General features: G+C 35.8%; 1 protein-coding gene across 3 annotated transcripts in view; it reads right to left on the bottom strand.

Moving 5' to 3' along the window:
• The window catches only part of COP1 (COP1 E3 ubiquitin ligase), a 118,637-nt gene that overhangs the window by 11,794 nt on the left and 87,286 nt on the right, over positions 1-19,557 (bottom strand). For all 3 annotated transcript variants that reach the window (XM_054587726.1, XM_054587728.1, XM_054587727.1), the window contains 3 exons: positions 16,654-16,771; positions 13,872-13,996; positions 12,621-12,781 (listed from right to left, as the gene is read on the bottom strand). In XM_054587726.1, the coding sequence (XP_054443701.1) occupies positions 12,621-12,781; positions 13,872-13,996; positions 16,654-16,771 (404 nt within the window). The remainder of the gene's footprint in view (positions 1-12,620; positions 12,782-13,871; positions 13,997-16,653; positions 16,772-19,557) is intronic.

Genomic DNA, 19,557 nt, shown 5'->3' with positions numbered 1-19,557 from the left:
TTGAAAACTGTGTATAAATGCTGAACTCAGAGGAAGGAGAAATATGAATATTTTGTTTTTGGTCAGGGGGCTGGTGAGGAGGGAAGTGAAAATGAAAGATTTACTTATTATTTTTTTAAAAGAATTTATGAGTGCTTATTTACCAGATCCCATGCAAGGACAAGAGAAAACCAAGATTAACAGGACAAGAGTTTTAACCCAAGGAAGCTTTTAAGTTTAGTGAAAATGATTACACAAGTGAAAGTTTATTTGTAACAGTTTCACAAATCTATATAAATTTATTTGGTTTAAAAAAAGCATATTTAGTACTTGAATTTGAATTACACAAATGGCTCACAGAAATTTAGGAGGAAAGTTACCTTCACTAATGGAGATCTATGAGAATTTAAAATAAAATGGAACGGGAAGCTGAGACCTGGGTTGTCAGTGCAGTTTACATACACCACTAGATGCCCTATTCTTTCACCCTCTCATCCCCATATTTTAAACTAGTTATGACAAAGTAAAACACACGAAGTCAGCACAACTGCACAGAATGCCGTTTTGACCTTTTTGCCTACATCAAGTGACACTGTACTCTCAAAGGATTTATGTAAAACTGGGGTCAAGAGTGGGTTAACAATGACAGTTAATTCAGAAAAGCTGACTTTCACTGCATGTTGGAGCACAAGTTCCTGAGCAGACCACATTTTAGAAAATACTTCCTGTTTATGAGGTGATGGGAAGAAGAAATGAGAACTGTTCTTCTGAGAGAACTTCGTTAAGATTTAGAGTTATGGAAAACGGTAATGGGCTTCCTTGTGAAGCCAGCGACTCCTGCCACCAGAAGTATTCAAAAAGTTTGAAGGACATCCCTTGAGAAACAGGATATAAATCATTCCAACAATAGAAAAAAGGTATGGCTAGATCAATCTGATGATAGCCATCCACCCAATGAACACTACCACTTTTGCGGCTACAAAACTCTGCTTAAAGGCTTCCAGTCTTACAGCATTGCAACATGTATCAAATGTGCAGGAAAGGACCCCTCGCACAGCAGCAGCGAGGGCAAAGGCGCAAAGGTAACAGAACGAAACAAACTCTGTAATGGGGGCTTGAGGGTCTATAAGCAGTTCAGTGATGCTGTGAGTTATTTGTGCCTATGAAGTGGCAGGTGACCACGCTGAGGCGGGGGGGGGGGGCTAATGAAAGAGGATGTTCGATGTCACAGGAGGAATAAAAATTCTGTAACTAATAATCATATTTTTCCATACATATACGTCATCAAATGAAATCAATTCAAGTAGTATTTATTAAAGTCTTTTAAAGAAAGAAAATAATATTCAATATCCACTCTCCTCCTACTACTGATAGGGAAATTTGTAGCAAGTATCAAAAGATAAACATCTAGAAACCAAAGTTAAATCCCTCCCTTATAAACTATTTTGGACATTTTTAAGCATGGTGGGGTAATAATGAAATTTTAGGTTAACAGTATAATTCAGAATGCATTCTCAAATTAATGTATTTCTTTTCTTTTTCTTAAAGAAGGAAAAAAGCAAACAAACAAAAACCTGGTGGCTTCAAGATCTGTGACAATCCTAGGCCTCAAAACTGGAGTAGTTTAGGAGGAAAAACACTATTTTTAAAAAAGCAATTTGTGAGAAAAAAATTATAAGACCCATTCTAACAGAGGTCAAATTCCATTACAGTACCTATAAACATGACAATAATTAAATACTTAAAATGCCAACTAGCAGACCCATTAAATCAGTTTCGTTGTTTTCATGACAACATTCACCGTAAAATAGCTAACGCAGCACACGTTTTCACAGACGCTGTCCGTGCAGTGCTGGGCTCAGGTTAAGGAACGTTACACTTACTGTAATTTACTTAGCAAAGAACTAAATTACAGGTTTGCTTCAGTCTTCCACCACCTGTGCGTCTGCTCCCTTTTCCACTCCCCCACCCGCTCTGGCGTGGACACTAGGGGAAGAGGGGGCGCTCAGGAGGAGATGGGAGCCTCAGTCTTCCTGGAAGTCAGGGTCCGTGCTCAGGGTCTTCTTTCCTTCCGCGCCCAAGACAGACAAGGGTTCATTCACACGGGCCCTCTTCCAGTCAGGAAAATGTTCTAAAGTGTTATAAACCATCCGGCTAGAGGAAAGAAGAAAAGGAAAGGAAAGATAAAAGGAAGAAGGGAACCAGAAATGAAGAAAGGAGAGAAAAAAGGAAAGGATGCTCCTTTGTTGTCTTCTCAGCGTTCACTGGAGAAGTTAGGATGAGAAATAGCTAATAGGTGTGGATAATCAATATATATATTAAGAGTAGCTTTTTTAAAAAAACTGAGGATAAAAAGACCACATCTTATTTTTTTTGTTTGTGTTTCTTCCTGAGGAGGTAAAAGAATAGCAAAATTTAACAGACGTTAGGTATTCATAATTACAATTAATCCCTCTTCTGCAGATGCTCAAGGGCCATTTATGGCTCTTGGTTACAATGTATAACGAGTCTCTTTCCAGTGATAATATGACTCATGTGCTCCCAAACTTGACTGTTCATATAATTTTCCAAGGAGACCTGAGGAACTTTTCAAAATACAAATCTTTACCCTTCCCACTTCCTCCCCCCATATATGGGTTCACGCATGCATCTGAGAGTACAACTGTTTTGCTGTTTGTTTGTTTGTTTTTAAGGTCCCAAGGTGATTCTGATGATCACTCAGGTTTGAAAATCATTGCTATAAATAAATTTTATTACAGATGTCTTCTGCACTTTAAGGGGAGTAGGCTGGCTTTTCACATGTGCTTTAAATCTCCCAGGACTTAGTAAATCCGGCGAGGATTTACTAAGTCAGAGAAGGATGCCTACCTCTTAAGACAAAAACAGAAAATTTAGAAAAACAGAAGTTAATTCTTTTTGTGAGAAGACTAATTGTCAAACAACACTAATGCAATGGAGAAAGGGAAGAAGAAACAGATTGTAAATCTAACAAAAATATAAAGTCAATACTAAATATCAATTCTCCTTTTGCTACACGCACTTTAAAATTTTCATTGCTTTTTAAAAAAGATTTTATTTATTTATTTTTAGAGAGGGGAGGGGAGGGAGAAAGTGAGAGAAACATCAGTGTGTGGTTGCTTCTTGTGCGTCCCCCACTGGGGACATGGCCCGCAACCCAGGCCTGTGCCCTGACTGGGAATTGAACCGGCGACCCTTTGGTTTGCAGACCGTCATCCAGTCCACTGAGCCACACCAGCCAGGGTTCATTGCTTTTGAAAACAGGCAAAAACTTGGAGATTATATCCCAAGCGGTAAATGGTAATTATAAAAAAAAAATTATACAGTAGCAATGAATATTCATGTCAGGAAACTTGTTTCCTTAAGTGACTCTATTAGGTATTAGAAGTATCTCCCATCTCTGCTCCAGAATTTCTTTGGTTTCAAAAAATACTATTTAATTGATTATACAACAAACAAGATAAAGGCCAAGCCTGAAGGACTGTATCATTCATTACAAAAATTATATATTAGCTACACATTACATGCAAATAATTTGCTTGGTGCTAGAAGTAATTAAAAAAATAATGATGGTAACAGCAAACACGTAGAGCTCTTACTATAGGCTCAGAGCTAGTCTAAACCCTTCATGTACAGTAACTAATTTTAAGTGTATAGAAACCCTAAGAGGTGTGTTACTGTTATCACCAGTACTTTACAGACAGGACATGGAAGCCCAGTGTAGTGAGGAAATTCAGCAAGGCAGATGACATAGTGACAAGTCATTTGATTTGAACCTGGCAGCCCGGCCTTGGAGTCTCTGCTCTTTCTTACTCAATATACTATGATGCCTTTTTTCAAGGAGTTTGCAGGTCAGCAAAAACTTTGTGACATGAACGGAACTAATAGTATAAAGCACTATTCATTCAGCAAATATTTTAATAGGCAGACATCCTGAGAGATGGAGGTAAAGAAAAGATCTGCTTAAGAACACAAAGTTTTAGTGAAAAACACTTTAGTGTTTCATTATATGAAATTTAGATAGAAACAAGAACAGAAAGAAAGAATATATTTCATTTTAGGAAAATATGTTTTTATCTAATATGGTTGTAACTTTGTATAGTATGGGTGGTGACAGCTGACTCTCAAGCCAGATTTTGCGGGCTTGGGTTCAGGGAGAGAAATGAGGGAAATCATTATCCCGGTGTCCTTCACTCTAGTTACAGAAATGTTAGATGTGACTGCTGGTATTTCAAGCCATACCGAAAACATCCAGCCTTAGTAATGAATGCTTTTCCTGAGGATACTGTATACATTTTTTTAATCACTTTTGAAGAGCTAAGGGAGTCTTACGGGCCCTTTACAAGTCCTGCCTTCCACCATTAGCTGTCCACTTAGAACCGGTGACCCAAGTCTGTGTAACTATGCATGATGTGGTTCAGTGCCGCTCCAACAGAGATGAGGGTGCCTGCAGCCTCGGCGCACAAGACCACGGACTCAGGATCTGCCTCCAAAAGAACAGTGCCCCTTTGCACACATGTGATCACTTAGGGACTGAACAATCATCTGCATTCTTAAATCAATTTATTATATTTCATTCCAACAGTTTCAGATAAGAGTCATGCCACAGAAGGATCCACAGATACAGAATATATATAATTTCCTTTACCTAACTCCAGTCTGACTAAAGCAGTGATGATAAAAAAGATATTACAGAAAGAAAGAATAAAGAGTATTACCCTGAATTTACCTTAGCTTTGCAGCACTATTTTCAAGGTGAATGCGGGATGTGGAAGATAGTAGAATAAATATGAATTACTAATGCCAAGTTGCCAAAACACTATGCTTATAAAACAGTATCTCAGTTGCATATTTCCCCTTCAAGCAAGAATTTCTTTTAAAAAAGACAATTATCAGTAAGTAAGTATACAATTTGTGAAAAATCAGAACTAATGTTTTAGAAAATTGCTTATGGAAACAGTTGATAAAAAATGGTTACTTTGATTTTACTAACAGAATATTTTCACACTGGCAAAGGTACTGGCAGCACAGTACCGCGCTGAGCGACTGGAAGCTCTGGGCGTGCGCAGAGGGAGAGCACAGAGACACACGCTTTTCTGGAAGGCAAACTATCCATTTCAATTAAAGGCCTTAAACGCTCTTCTTTAAAGAGATAAATCTTTTAAGGTTCACTTCAAAAGAATTAATTAGAAATCCAAAGATTTAGAGCAAAAATATTCAGGAAGCATCATTATTCATAGAGGTAAAAAGTTACACAGCAGTAAAAAGTAAATGTGAATATTCTCAACAAACAATGACATATCAGTTATGGTAAATCCTCAGACTAGAATAATACGTAGCCATTGAAAGTACTCTTTTCAAATATATTTAGACCTGGGAAATGGTCATGATAAAGGCAAAAGGTAAAGAATTTATGGTAATATATAAAATATTCAATTTTATTGAGAAATAAAAAAACTATATGAAGATCAATTACATTAAAATGTTAGTATAGGTTATTTTTAAAAAGTGATAATGCGCATTTGTTCTTTGGATTTTTTGTTTTTCTAAATACTCTAAAATATGTATGTGTTCATTCTAATTGTTTCTTTGGTTGATGTATTTTGGGTAATCATTAACAAAAAAAACAAACAAAAAAACACAACAACTAAGAAATTATGTCCCCAAAATGATGACGTTCTTCTCCACCGAAGTGCTTACCAAAAAGATTCACTCTGACTCCACACTCTTAACATAAAGCTGAAACAATTTTTCTCTAAACCCACTCTAAAACTAAAAGATAATTATTTAGTTAATGAATATCCAGACCATATCCCTACTACCTTAGACATACATGCCCTTTCAATTCGAGGGTTTGGGGAGGGAAGGGAGGGAGGGAGGAAGGAAAGAAGGAGGGGAGGGAGGTAAGTGGGGTGAGGACACTAACCTTGTTAGTCTATACAATAGCTTGGTAGAAACTATGAGTAAAGAGAATATTTTAGAAAGAAAGGTTGAAGCCAGACTGACATGGACTGTTGATTACCTATGGACTTTATTAATCCAGATAATGGCTGTTTCCTATAGATATCAGACAGCAAAAGTTGACTTCATCTGGACACAAAAGCCACATGAATGATGGAGTACTTCTCAAGGAAGTAGAGTCAGAAAATGAATTGAAATCATAGCCTACTAGCTCTCCATTCTCTGTATTCAAAACTACAGAGTTGAATGCTGTATATTAAAGTAAGGCAAACAAAAGACTGTACAATCATTCACATGGAATGCACTTCAATGTGCAATCCTATATGGATAGAATACATTCAAAGTTTTAGAATTTACAATTGCTTCTTCAAATAAATGGACAGTAAATTTCTTTTATTACAGCAAGTTGAACACATGATCAATTTCTCTTCATTTAAAAAATAACCAATGAGAAAATTATATTTCAAAGTGTAAATAAAGGTAAAGTGATATATGGTATTCCAAGCAGTTATTTCTCACAAATTCATGTTTTTAAAAAATCATGAATATTAACACTGGAATCGGCAATGCAAATAATAAAATTTGGTTGGGGGTGGGGGGATCTTAAGAATTTGGCAATAGAATATCCTTATGTCAATAACTCTAAACTATGAAGTCTCTTCAATTAAAATGCTTTCAAATAAATTAAAATAATACAAGCTAAATAAAATATAAAATAAAAACTTCTGCATTCTTCATTAGCGTGGAAGAAAAAGGGGCCACATATTACCCGGCAGTCTTACCAGCTCAGAGACCTCAAGTAATCACAGAGGATGGTCTAAAATGAAAATTTATTAACTAAGAACAGTTCTTGGCAGGTAGTCATGTCCTAGGCCAATATTTTTCCCTAACAAAGGTCAATCTTTACCTTTACTAAAAGTCTGTCTATTGTCTTTTTGCATCCAAAGGAAGTTACCTTTAGAATGTCAAGGTAACTTCCCTTTTCCCCCCAAACCCTTTGGGCACAAGCTGAGGCCAAATGCACCTCACTGTTATTGTTACTATGTTAATTGTTGACTGTTAACTATCCTTTACCCACCTATGTAGAAGAAGTCTGTGTCTATCATTTTACCTTTTATCCAATCCCAGCGGTTTCCCAGTTTTGCTTTCTCTGGCCTCCTCTAATCAATGGACTTCATGTAACTCCCTTATGTCCCTCCTTTGATTCTATTGTATAAAATAAAGTGCTAAACTGTCATTCTTTGGAGCATTTCTCTGTCTGCTGAGATACTGCTTGCCAGCATCTGTCGTCAGTTTGGCTCAAAAGAACTCACCAAAAATTCTCTAAAAAAATTCTCTAAGGTTTGAATGTTTCTTACACTGCCGTTAGCATAGAATAATCATTACCACTTCTAGATATTTTAGAGAGAATCTAAATTGCAATGAACATTGTTCTAAAAAAGTATTTTCACTAGAGTCCAGATGAAACTTAAAATATTTTTAAAAATTAAATATGGTCCAAGAGGTTGTGACATTTCAGTGATAATATACGAGAGCCTTTATGAGACCAAGCTAAGGAACAAATGACAGAAGAATCTGCCAGCAAACCCTGAAGTGACCAAATAAAAGAACTTTTACATACAGGGACAATATTAGGAAAAACAAGAGACAAAGTACTGTCTCTTGGGTTAAAAGAAACAGCAGATATATATATACACTGTCTTTAAAAGTGAGTAATTAAAAGTAAAGATTGTAAGCCTTAACGCGAAAGCAGGTAAGCCACAGGGCAAGTGTGAAGGTTAGAGAAGTGCCCGGCTCACTGCCACTGCCCTGTGAATGCGGGACTGGGGGACAGGGGTGTGCAGGTGCAATAAACGCCAGGACAACTCTGGCCAGCGTCTTAAAGCGCAGCGTGTACCGTTCTTTCCAATCTATACATGAGTGGCAGAAATAAAAGTAGAAATTATATATTATTTTGGCTGATTGTTCAAAACAGGGCTTGAGATTACTAGTTCATTTTTAGTCAAAAGCAGGCAGAAACAAATGTATGTATCTGGGTTATAGGAAAAAGGCTAGACAAAAATTTAGCTGCAGAATAATATCCTAAATTTTTTTAAGATCGAGCTACTAAGAGAATGTAGCTATTTGTGTTTGTGCCTCCCCCTCTATCACTTACTCTTGATTTTTCATTCCATCCCTAGGACTAAATCACTGCCATAAATGATAATACAAAGGTATATGCTATTTTCATGTTATTATTAATTAGTTTTATGTTTTCTGTTAATTCATACAGAAGATTAATATACCACTTATTAAAAAAAACCCCAAATTTCCAAGTTAAACAATTTTGTAATAAGTGTTCTTAATCTCTCTTTTGTGATCAAAATTAGGTAGGAGAGAAATAAAGTTTAGAAAGACAATGAAATGTCTGGCCTTCCTTTTTTTTTTCCTCCCCCCTCGCCCCACTTGTCCTACTTGTCTCAGCGGCACAGAGCTGATCCATCCCTCCTCCTTGAAACCCTCTCCCGCACGGGTTCCCAGGCACAGTCTTCCTGATCTTGAAGACCACTCCTCTTCAATCACCGAACACTGAAGTGCCCTCAAGCAAAGCACTCACACTACTTGCACCCTCTAATTACGCTCCCTGGGAGAGATCCTACCCAGCATCTTGGTTACATCCTGTTTATCTCTCTGGCCCCACAATCTGCTGTGACCTCCAAACTTGGCCTGTCCACTTTGATGGCAAGTAACACCTCAGACTTAATCAGTTCACAAGTCTCCTGTGAATTCCAAACTTGACAGCTTGACTCAGTATTTTTAGTAACTCTCAAACTTAGCCAGTCTAAAAGTCAATTAATTCCTGGTCTTCTGCCCCAAGACAGTTCTGGTAGTCTCCTCCATCTTAACTAATGGCATTTCTACTCTTCAAAACTGCTTGGGGAAAAACCTTGGTGTCACCTAGACTTTTTTCTTTCACTCTCCATGCACAATCTCTTTTTCTTTTTTCCTCTTTCAAAATATGAACAGGGTCAGACTACTCCTCACTGGTGCACTACGATTTCATCTTGCAGGGATTATTGCCACAGCCTTCCTGCTTCCGCCCAGCACTGAAGAAGTCTGTTCTCTACAGAGCAACCACACTGATTTCTTGAAAATTTAAATGAAACCACATTATTACCTTGCCCAAAATCTTACAACAGCTCCTAACTCGCTCCCAATTAAGCTGAAGTCCTGGCACTGGCAAACAGCGCTGTGCTGAAAGGGCTCTTCTTCACCGCTCTGAAAACTCTTCTACTCTCCACCTCGTTCACCAGGGTGTGGCCACACTGACCTTCTTACCATTCCTTGAACGCTGCTCACATTTTTACCTCCAAGGCCTCTGAACTGTTTGCTTCCCCCGGAATACTCTTCTCCTACATTTGGACATGGATTATGCCTTCACTTCTAGTCTTTGCTCCAAGTCAGCTGCTCAGGTGAGCATTCTGCCATGTCTGGTTGGAAACTGCAGCTCCCTCCTGCAGCACTCTCTCACCCACGTTCCTGCTGGTTTTCGCCCAAGCACTAGGTCCTTCTAATATAATAACTTACTTTGTTTTCTGCCTCCTCTGGCACATAAAATTTTAAGTCTCCTTTGAGGGCCACAATTTTTTCTTATAGTTTTGTTCAAAGTTTACCTCTAGTATCTAGAACTACGACTGCACAGAATAAGTATTTGTTGAACAAATGAGCAAAAGTCTCTCACATCTTTTCCCTCATCTAAAATAAGAAACTAAATTTTATTCTTGTGGCTCATCAAACTGACAGTTACATAAAAATCATATTTAAAGCAAATGCTGATATCGCTGGTCTAGGCAGCACACCTTAAGAACTCTAACAACCTACTTTAGAGTTTACCCTCTAAACCACAATATACATTCTTTTCAGTCTAACATGAGGCACTTTTTATCTTTCTTCTTGAACAAGTCAAAACTTGAGAACATTTAAATTATATTCATCCTTCTGACTTATGTCATTATTGTCAAGTCCTTAATTTTATGTTTATTAAATCTAACAAAGCACCATCGCTTTATATACTCAATGTGAATTAAGATTTACTGCATATTTACCCTTTTAATTGCTTTCCATTCCTTTCTGAATCTCTCACCTTCATATTCATCATCCACATCTTCTTGTTCTGCCTTAAAAATACCTTGCAGTCTTTTCTTTAGGCCTGCTGCCTCTGGAGGCGGTGCTTTTTTCTCTGCCTTCTTCTAAGGAGGTAACTGCTTCATTTCTATTTTATTTTCAGCAGTTTTACTATGTGTCAATGTATTACTGTCCCACTACCAGGAGCAGGGGGGTCACAGGATCAGACACAACTAGCTTTAATCTACTACTAAGTTAACTTTATAGAGGGACATAGGATAGGAAACTTAGCATGCACAGCACCTTCAAACTCATCAGCAGACCAAGGAAGTATTCCATGCAGAGCTTCTTGGATCTCTCCCCAACTCAGACAAAGAAAACATAGAGTTGCCAAGGACATTTAAAGTGCAAGTTGTTCACCCCCTTATAGCGACGTGCCTTGGTTTCTTGTCAGTCTTACATTGTTCACTTTGCATAGATGTAAGGCCAGTATGCCTACTCACAGTCCTCTCATTCCAGATGCAAAACCACAGATGACGTTTCATAGAAAATTTAAGATAACTAGTTCCTAGCACACAGCATTCCATGTTTGTCTAAACTAAGTTTATTTCCATAAAATAGTGCTATGAGAAGGCAGGCCCAAGGTCAGATTTTCAGGCAGGCCTAGGTCTGCTGAAGGTTCAGGCTGGATATTAACCTTATACTCACATTGGAAACTGCAAGTCATTTACTCTCTGGGATCCAAAGACTTACTGAATCTCTGCCTTGACGTCTTTCATCAATTATGTAAAGTTCTTAACAACAATCCTTTCTATTATTTGCTTCAGGAGGATTATTTCTCATCCTGCCTTTTAGGTCACCTATTGAATATATTAATCTTTCTTACTTCATCTTCTATTTCTTTTCTGTATTTCTCATCACTTTGTCTCTCCATGCTTCCTTCTGTAGAATTTATTCCAACTTACCTACAAGTTCATTAATTCTGTTTTCAACTGTGTCTTATCTTCCATTCAACATATCCAGAGTTCTTAATTTGGTAATTATATATTTTCAGTTCTAGAATTTTCATTTTTAAAAGTCCCTAGTTCCCAGTTAAAATTTTCAATATTGTCTTTAATCACATCAGCATGGATATTTTCAAGCTATGTATGATCACTCCAATATGCAGAGATGCTGTGATTTTGTTTCTATTGTCCATTGTTTTTGCTGGATTTATTCATGTTGCCTTACTTTTTCCTATGTCTATTTCTTATTGTGCCCTAGTCATTACCTTTGTAATTTTGAAAAAAGAATTAATAAATGAAACCCTAAGATGATCTTTTTTAGAAGCTCTTTCAGAGAGGATTTAATTTTGCATCCTGTGGGCACTAGCAATCCAAGATCGCCTCCCTTTAATTACGGGATTGGTATGATTTGAAGTTGAGTTGCAATTACTGTTACAGCTTATCTTCTACTGGCTTACCCTAGACTACAGCCCTTTGGGAACCTAAAACAAGGGAGTTAACTGATACAGAGGTGAGCCCTAGACAGCAATGCCTGTGCCCCTTTGAAGCTACCACAAGTGCTCTTGAGCACTCCACCAAAACTGGCAATGATCCCAGGCAGCAAGTATAATCAAAAGTCAGGCTCACATTCCTAGGCTGGTAATTCTTTTCTATCTTGTTTACTTTCCTGTTTCTTTAAATAGATAATTTTGTTTTTAAAATACATATACTTGGCCCAACTTTTCTACTTCTACTTAGAAGGAGGACTGGTCCAAATCATTCCATTCGCCACTACCAAAACTGGAAATGGAGTAAGAAATCTTTAAGCAAGACGGAACTCAGGTTATCTTACAGTACCCATCGATAAAAAATTTTTTGTGTCCAAAATAAAGCCAACCAAGTAAGCACCTAAAAAGCTACTTTTTAAAAGATAACATTAAAGAATACATAATAGTTAAAAAAATCAAGTAAATTATTTCATTAAAATTAGAAAGTTTGTACTTTAAAATGTATGACTAAGTGACAAATTTGAGAAAACATTTTCTTCTTGCAACTGAGAAGTGCAACTTTCTTGTTAAGAAATTAAATGCTTAAGTATTCTTCTATAAATGTATTTTGTAGAGTAATTTTGCCAGTAGTATTTAATTAGTTGTATATAGAGACCATTCCCCTTTATCTACATCAAAACTTTTTCTTCCTAATACAATATTAGGTTCAGCTAAGTGTTTGTTGAGCATACACTGCATGTGGTCATTGAGAAAAACAAACAGTGTATACTGCAGAGAAACTTCCAGTTTTACAGGAGAGACAATGTGATGATGGCACTAAAAGAGGCACACATAAACTGCTTTGGGTACCCAGGACAGACATCACGTCAGCATGACACTGTTCCATTAGGGACGTTTCAATCACTACCTAAAACGCCTCTTTCCTTTAATGATCCAAGGCTAAGCAAAAAAGGTAATGCATATCACGTATCAATTTATATTTTAAGCTTTAAAAACTCACCTGTGTATACATAAATATAATGCATATGTAAGACACCAAGGTGAAGAAACTGGTAGGAAAACTTACCCCGTCTGGCAGTGCCCTCCAGCACACAGCACTAACAAATTCATTTGTATCATCTTCCTTCCGGTCTTTGTCGAGAACACTTTTGACTGTATCAAACTTAAAAGTTAACAACGTCTTAGAAAGTCCTTTATAGTATAGGTAAAGAGAGTTGTTCTCGCTTCCTAAAAAATAAAAAAATAATATTTTAGAATGCGATAACTCTGAATTCGGACATCACATTCATAAGGTAATTTATCACTCAGTGTTTAAACTCAAAGACTAATAATCTTTTATGGTTAAATTTGAAAGACCAGAGCACTGGATTTCTTGGGAATCATGTCAGAAAAGGATTCATAGAAAAAAGCTGTACCTTACTAATCTAAAGAAATAATCATTATTAAATGATATAATAACAATGGTAATTTAAGGCTGAAATTACCATATAAAAATGATTTTTAGGAAAGGTCTAGAGAAAATTAAAAATAGTGTTACTATTACATGAATCTTTAATTATATTTAGAATGATTTCATCTGGAGAGGAAAAAGAGTTATTGCACCTATAAAGGCAAATTTTAATAACCTACAAAATTTATTTCTCACCCCCCAGTAAAGGCACTACTCTATTAGGTGAGTGGTCTAGAAACCAGTAGTTTTGATCAGTCTGTGAAAAGTTATGGTCATGCAGAGACCTGTTTTGGCAGGGTTTACATTCAATATACATGTGGAGAGAGTCCACTTTACTCAACAAAGGCCAAGTCATTTGAAGGTACTGATGAAAACTCATATATTCAAGCATTAGATATATTAGAGCATTTGAACAATACTTAATTTGATTTTTTCTGCTTCTGATTTAAAGAAGTATAAGTTACCAACAATAAAAGCCCCAGAATAGCAGATTAAGACTACCCCAGCTGCTTAATGAAGAAACCACTTTACAGGGGAAAATGAATATCCAGCTCAAGAAGACAAGTAATGTCTTCAAAATTAGGACACTGGCAGAAGTTTTTCCTGCTTTTTCCACGGTATATATGGAAATTTGCTACAGTGGAGGACAACTAAAAGCTTTTAACAACCTCACACTACTTGACGTGGTCAGGCTGTGTCAGTGTTCAGCAGAGAAAGGAAAGGACTGACGCAGTGAGACCCAGGAAAAGCCAGCGTGCTCCCTCTGGGTGAACGGGTCATTTCCTGACCTGGCAGTGGAGTTCCACTGAAAGCAGCTTCAGTGGCAGATACCTGTGAAAAAATTCCAGGAAAAGATGGTTAACTTACCACAAGCTATGTAATCCCCATTGGAAGCGAGGCCTACGAAGTTTTTTTCATTGATATGACCCTTGAAGGAACGTAGACAGTATGGTTTCCCTACATTCCACAGCTTTAACTGGCTGTCTGTTGAGCTGAAGTAAACACAAAAAGTTAGAATAGTTAAGATTTCATGGCATGAAACTCATAACTAATTAGAGACAATCCAGTTTGGTGGTTAAGAATGCAGAATCTGGAACGAGACCGAGTTAGAACGCTCAGTATGCCATTAATTTGTTTTTGACCCTGGGAAAATTATACAGCCTCTCTGGCTTCAGTGGTTTTTTATCAGTTAAGTGTGAAATAGAATGATGCCTATCTTACAGAATTGGATGACTCTTATAAAATCTTTTCAAAATTAAATCATTTAAAAAATGCTTTCGGTAGTACCTGGGCATTAATAAACATTAGTCATTGGTAACCATCAAATGAGAAAGCTCTATTGGCAGTTGTGCTAATTTCATGAATACAATTGTTCCACTTCCTTGATTTACTTTTTAACTGCTGAATGGTACCGGTATACTGAATATAAACTATTTTTCACATCTTTGTTGTACTTACAAAGGTGGAATTAGGGGTGTCCAACCTGCGGCCCACAAGCTGCATGCAGCCCAGGATGGCTATGAATGTGGCCCAAAACAAAATCATAAATTTACTTAAATCATTATGAGATATTTTTGTGATTACGTGTCACAATGTATTTAACGCATGGCCCAAGACAACTCTTCTTCCAGTGTGGTTCAGAGATGCTAAAAGGATGGACACCCCTGAAAATGGCTGAATGGTGTATACAAGTAGGTTATCTCACTGAAATAACATGCAAATATAGTTATTTACCCCCAAAAATTGAATATAAAAATCATTGGTAATTATATCATATACAGGTAGTCTAGGGACTTAAATAAGACTACACGTTTTATCTCTTTGTTACACAAGCTGGAACACACCATCCATATTATTTTGTAAATTGTTTCTCCACTCATTAGTGTTACATTCTTTTTTCTGTAAAACAACTCATTTCTGTAATAGCTACATAATCATCTTTTTTCTTAACATTCACAGAATAGTGTTTTATATACATTATTTTATTTAAAGATTCACAACATAAGATTAGTACTGTGATTAGCTCCATTTCGAGATGAGGAAACTGAGATTTAGAAGGCTGAGGACATTTTCAAGGTACCAGAGCTGGTAAATACAGCAGAGCCAAGACTGAATCTTGTCTTATTTCAGAGGCCAAACCCCAAACTCTTGAAATACTTCTCTATTGCTTCTTATCATTGTTTCAATATAACATCTATTCTTAGGTATTTATATAGTTTTAAATTTGTTTTTTGCTTAATAATGTTGCACTGAATATCCCTTTATGTGTACATATATTTTATAATTGACCAAGGAATTCAGAGGTTGCAGCAATATGTATATTTTAATCTTACTTTTAATATTTCCAAATATACTCATGAATGATTTTGTTCTAAGTACTTATAAAATCCACTATGTCCAAGAGAAAAATCACCTTGATTTATAAAAACCAAGAATAAAAAATTGGTTAAAATACAGACATATCTGTATTGAGGCAAACTGAGATTTCCAGTATATACAACCAAGTATATGTATACTTTAACTAGTTGAAACAGATTCGAAATTTATAAATCTGAAATTAAAGAAAAATATATTTGTCATATTTAAACTTAATAAAATTAAGTTCAATTATGTACTGACTGTTATTAATCGTAATGATGGACACTTTTTTGACTGATTACCACTTAATTTAGATTTGTGAACTAAACTGTTAATTACCCATACTACCTCCCTTTGTAAAGCTCAGTTCCCACTTTCTTTTGTTCCCTTTTTGTAACTCAAATCAAATTACCAAGTTCTTATCTAGGGCAACCAGCATGAAGGTAGATGTGGTGAGGAATACCAAGTATAAGGACCTGGCATTAATAACCTCCTAAGAGAGATATGAAATTAAGTGAAAAAAGGAAACAATACATCATTTAGCTTGAGAAGAAATAACAGGTACGAAAAGGAGTGGAGTTAAGAATGGGTATTTACGAGGATAACACCAAACAAAGAGAGCCAGGACAGAAGGGACCCTCTGTGAGCAGAAAAGCTTTGTCAGCAGTATTTTGGCCACTGAGATTTATTTGTCTAGTTGACATCCTGTTACCTTCAAACAAAATAAAAGACAACTAAAAACTATAATATTATGACTCTCTAGGTCAGAAGTTTCTAAAAGGATATTTGTTGGGTATAAGCATCCATAGTTGAAAAGTTCTCTTCAAAACATATGTAAAACTCACCATTAAATCATAGGGAAATCAAGTAACATGGAATCATAAAAGTCATCCAAATATTACTTAAAAGCAAAAATAATACTGGAGTACTGCAATGTAGAGTAGTATTAGTTGACTTAAATAAAACACTTTTCATTCTATTCCATCAACTATGTTGTTTCTCACTTAAGGAAAAGACAGTGTCTGAAATTCAATCTGAAGTTCAAATATTTAAGGGGTGCCATTAAAAATCAGTATAATCAGGATTTTATACACAAATAACATACTAAAATGAGTAATACTGATCAGAATATGCATTTGTTTTAATTAGACAAGTTATAAAAACTACTACTTAAGAAAAAGTGCATACACCACAGCGCTACTCTTTACATAGGTCCACAGTGACATTACAAAATGGCAAAGTGTGACAGAGCTCTGCATTAAGTTCAACCTCTGAAAAGAGCAATACTCACGCAGAGACAATTTCCTCACCGCTCACAAATTTTGCATAAGAAACTGCTTTTCGGTGTCCTTTGAATACCATAATTGGCTGCTTAGTGTTACGAAGATCATAGTAGTGGACACAGTGATCTAAAACAAAACAAAAAACAGAGAAAAATGAAGAAATGGAAAGCAAAGCTAATGTCAACTGGTTTTGGTGTTTTTCTCAAATATTTCATGGTCAATGTCAACTTATAACAGCCAGAAAAGAAAGGGCTATGACTTCTTTTCAAAGATAATAAAGATACAATGGCTTTTTCCCCCCTTGAATCTAGGAAAATATGGTTGCACTAAAAAATGTAAACACACACACACACACACACACACACACACACACACACACACTCTCTCTTCCTATGATCCTGGCTCTAGAAACAGAGCAGTAAGGGTTCAAAGAAACTGGAGATTTAAAAATCAATCTCTAAATTTTGATGGCTTTACTAAAAAGGTAATATAAATATTTTGGGCTTCTGGCAAAACATAACGCTATATAATTTTATTTCCCACATTTGCTTTTTTAAAAACACTTTTATGAGAGACATTGTGCATATAATAAAAATTGTTAGTATAAAATTCAATGACATTAACTAAATTTAATGAACATTTTCCTCATCCAGGAAGATCCCATATGCCCATTTATCGCCCACTGCCCTAGGTAATTACTGTATCTACCTATCTATGAATAGGCCTTTTCTGGACAATTTATATAAATGGAATCCTTACAACACTGGTTCACACTTAACATAATATTTTTTGAAATTCATCCATGTTTTAATATGTGTCAGCAGTCCATTTCTTTTTATTGCTTAAGAACACCCACTGGATGGATCAACCCCATTTTGTCTGTCCACTTACCAGTGAGATATTTGTTTCCTTTTTAAAAATTATCATTAATAATGCTGCTATGAACAATCACATTCAAGTCTTTGTGTGGAGACATATTCAGGTTTTGGGTGGATGCCTATAAAAGTGTAATTACTGGGAAATGTGGTAATTTTGTGTTTAGCTTTTAAAGAAACTGACAAACTGTGACTGGACCATTTTACATTTCCACCAGCAATCCATGACGGGTTTGGGTTTATTTCTGGACTCTCCATTTGTTCCACTGGACAGACTACACGCTGAGTAGCGAGACCAGAGTATATTTGTCATTTTCTTAATTACTTGAAAGTGCTCTTCATGTATTCTGTATAGTAATACTTAGTCATACATATGTTCTAAATATCTCCCCCCAAATTAATGACTTCTAAGAAATTATTTCTTTCAGGGATTATTTGATGAACAAAGGTCTTAAATTTTGTAACAGCCAAATTTATCTACATTTCATGTATAGTTTGTTTCTGTATCTTAAGGCATTCCCTGCTACAAGATCATGAAGATATTCTCTCTTATATTGTGCTGCTCACCTGGAATTGGTTTGGGGTATTTTGTAGGGCAGAATTAGAGCTTCATTTCCCCATACCAACTGTCTGAAAATTCCGTATTTTCCAAATTCTTATGCAATGTAATCTTTATCAGCTATCTAGTTCTGTGCCAAAATAAAACTGTTTCATGTGCTTTTTCCTTATCCTTGCTTTAAATGTATCTCTTACAAAGAGTATAGTATTGCATTTTGAACATTTTAACTAATCTGTTAATTCTTGCCTTTTATTTAGACCCATTAACCCATTTCCATTTACAATTAAATAGATGTATCTGAATTTATACCAATGAGCTACTTTTATTTTCTAATTATCCCTAGTCTTCCATGCTTCACCCTACCTTTCCTTTCTTGCTTGCTTTTGGATTAGTCAAATATCTTACTCACCCTGCCCCTTTACCAAGTAATAAGTTTGGATTTTGTACTTTGGTTCTATTATTTTAATGGTTTCCCTTGAAATTTTACATGTACTTCATCGTTCTCAAGTGTTTGTAGTGATTATTCAATTTAGTTGCAAAAATGAATGATGATTATATCTGCTATATTAGTAACAGCTGAATAAAAGATGCCTGACATAAAAATATCTCTGCATTTAATACAAATATAAAATTTCTTGTGAAGCCAGTTTTTTAAAAGATCTAGCTTGTGTGCTAATTACAGGCTGGAAGGCAAGACTCATAAGCAGATGAAAAATTTACTGGGTGCTTCAAAGTTGTTTTTAGATTTTAGCACTCTAAAAAGTAGATTTTATTTATGACAAAGTAATAGACTAATTTGTTTCGTGAATACTGGCTTTATGCATGCCATTTCCTTTACTCGAATTACTTGGAAACTGGAAAATAAAATGTCCTTGATAGTCATTTTCTCCTATTATCTATGTAGTAAAGATAACTGAAACGCATGTTCATGAATGTTACAACATAAATCAAGATTTATTAAATAAGTATTCTGACACTCAGAATCATTATTTAAATATGAAGGAAAAGACATCATCCCCACTGGCAACTGCTGTATAAAATCCAAGGCCAATTTATAAACCTAACAAATCTAAAGTGTTTCCCATTACTTAGTTAAGACAGGAAAACACAGTACAAGTCACCCTGAGCAATTACATGTCTACCTTACTCAAGTTTCTCCATGTTAACTCTGCATCATGAATTAAGTTAGATTCAGAGCTTCTTAAACTAAACACCAGGGTCTCAAGCTAAAAGGAATTAATCATATTTTGGTGACAGGGATGTTGGGGGAACAGGGAAGAGAGTAGAAGGTAGTCCAGAAACAGACTCAGATATCTGAAGATATTCTAAATTTTTGTGTGTTGTATAAAATGTCAATGTTCATCTTTTGAATCCACCCTGATTTAAAATATATGTACAGTTCTAAATAAAGAAAAATACTTATTGGCTTCCTCCTCAAGAAACACTATCTACCTATGGAAAGACACCTGTAAAACTAT

The sequence above is a fragment of the Pteronotus mesoamericanus genome, unplaced genomic scaffold (assembly GCF_021234165.1).
Source record: "Pteronotus mesoamericanus isolate MK-2021 breed Mesoamerican mustached bat unplaced genomic scaffold, CSHL_Meso_final scaffold_1186, whole genome shotgun sequence".
In the NCBI taxonomy this organism is placed as follows: Eukaryota; Metazoa; Chordata; class Mammalia; order Chiroptera; family Mormoopidae; genus Pteronotus; species Pteronotus mesoamericanus.
The sequence above is the reverse complement of the archived record's forward strand: the minus strand, read 5'-3'. Positions and strand labels throughout refer to the sequence as shown.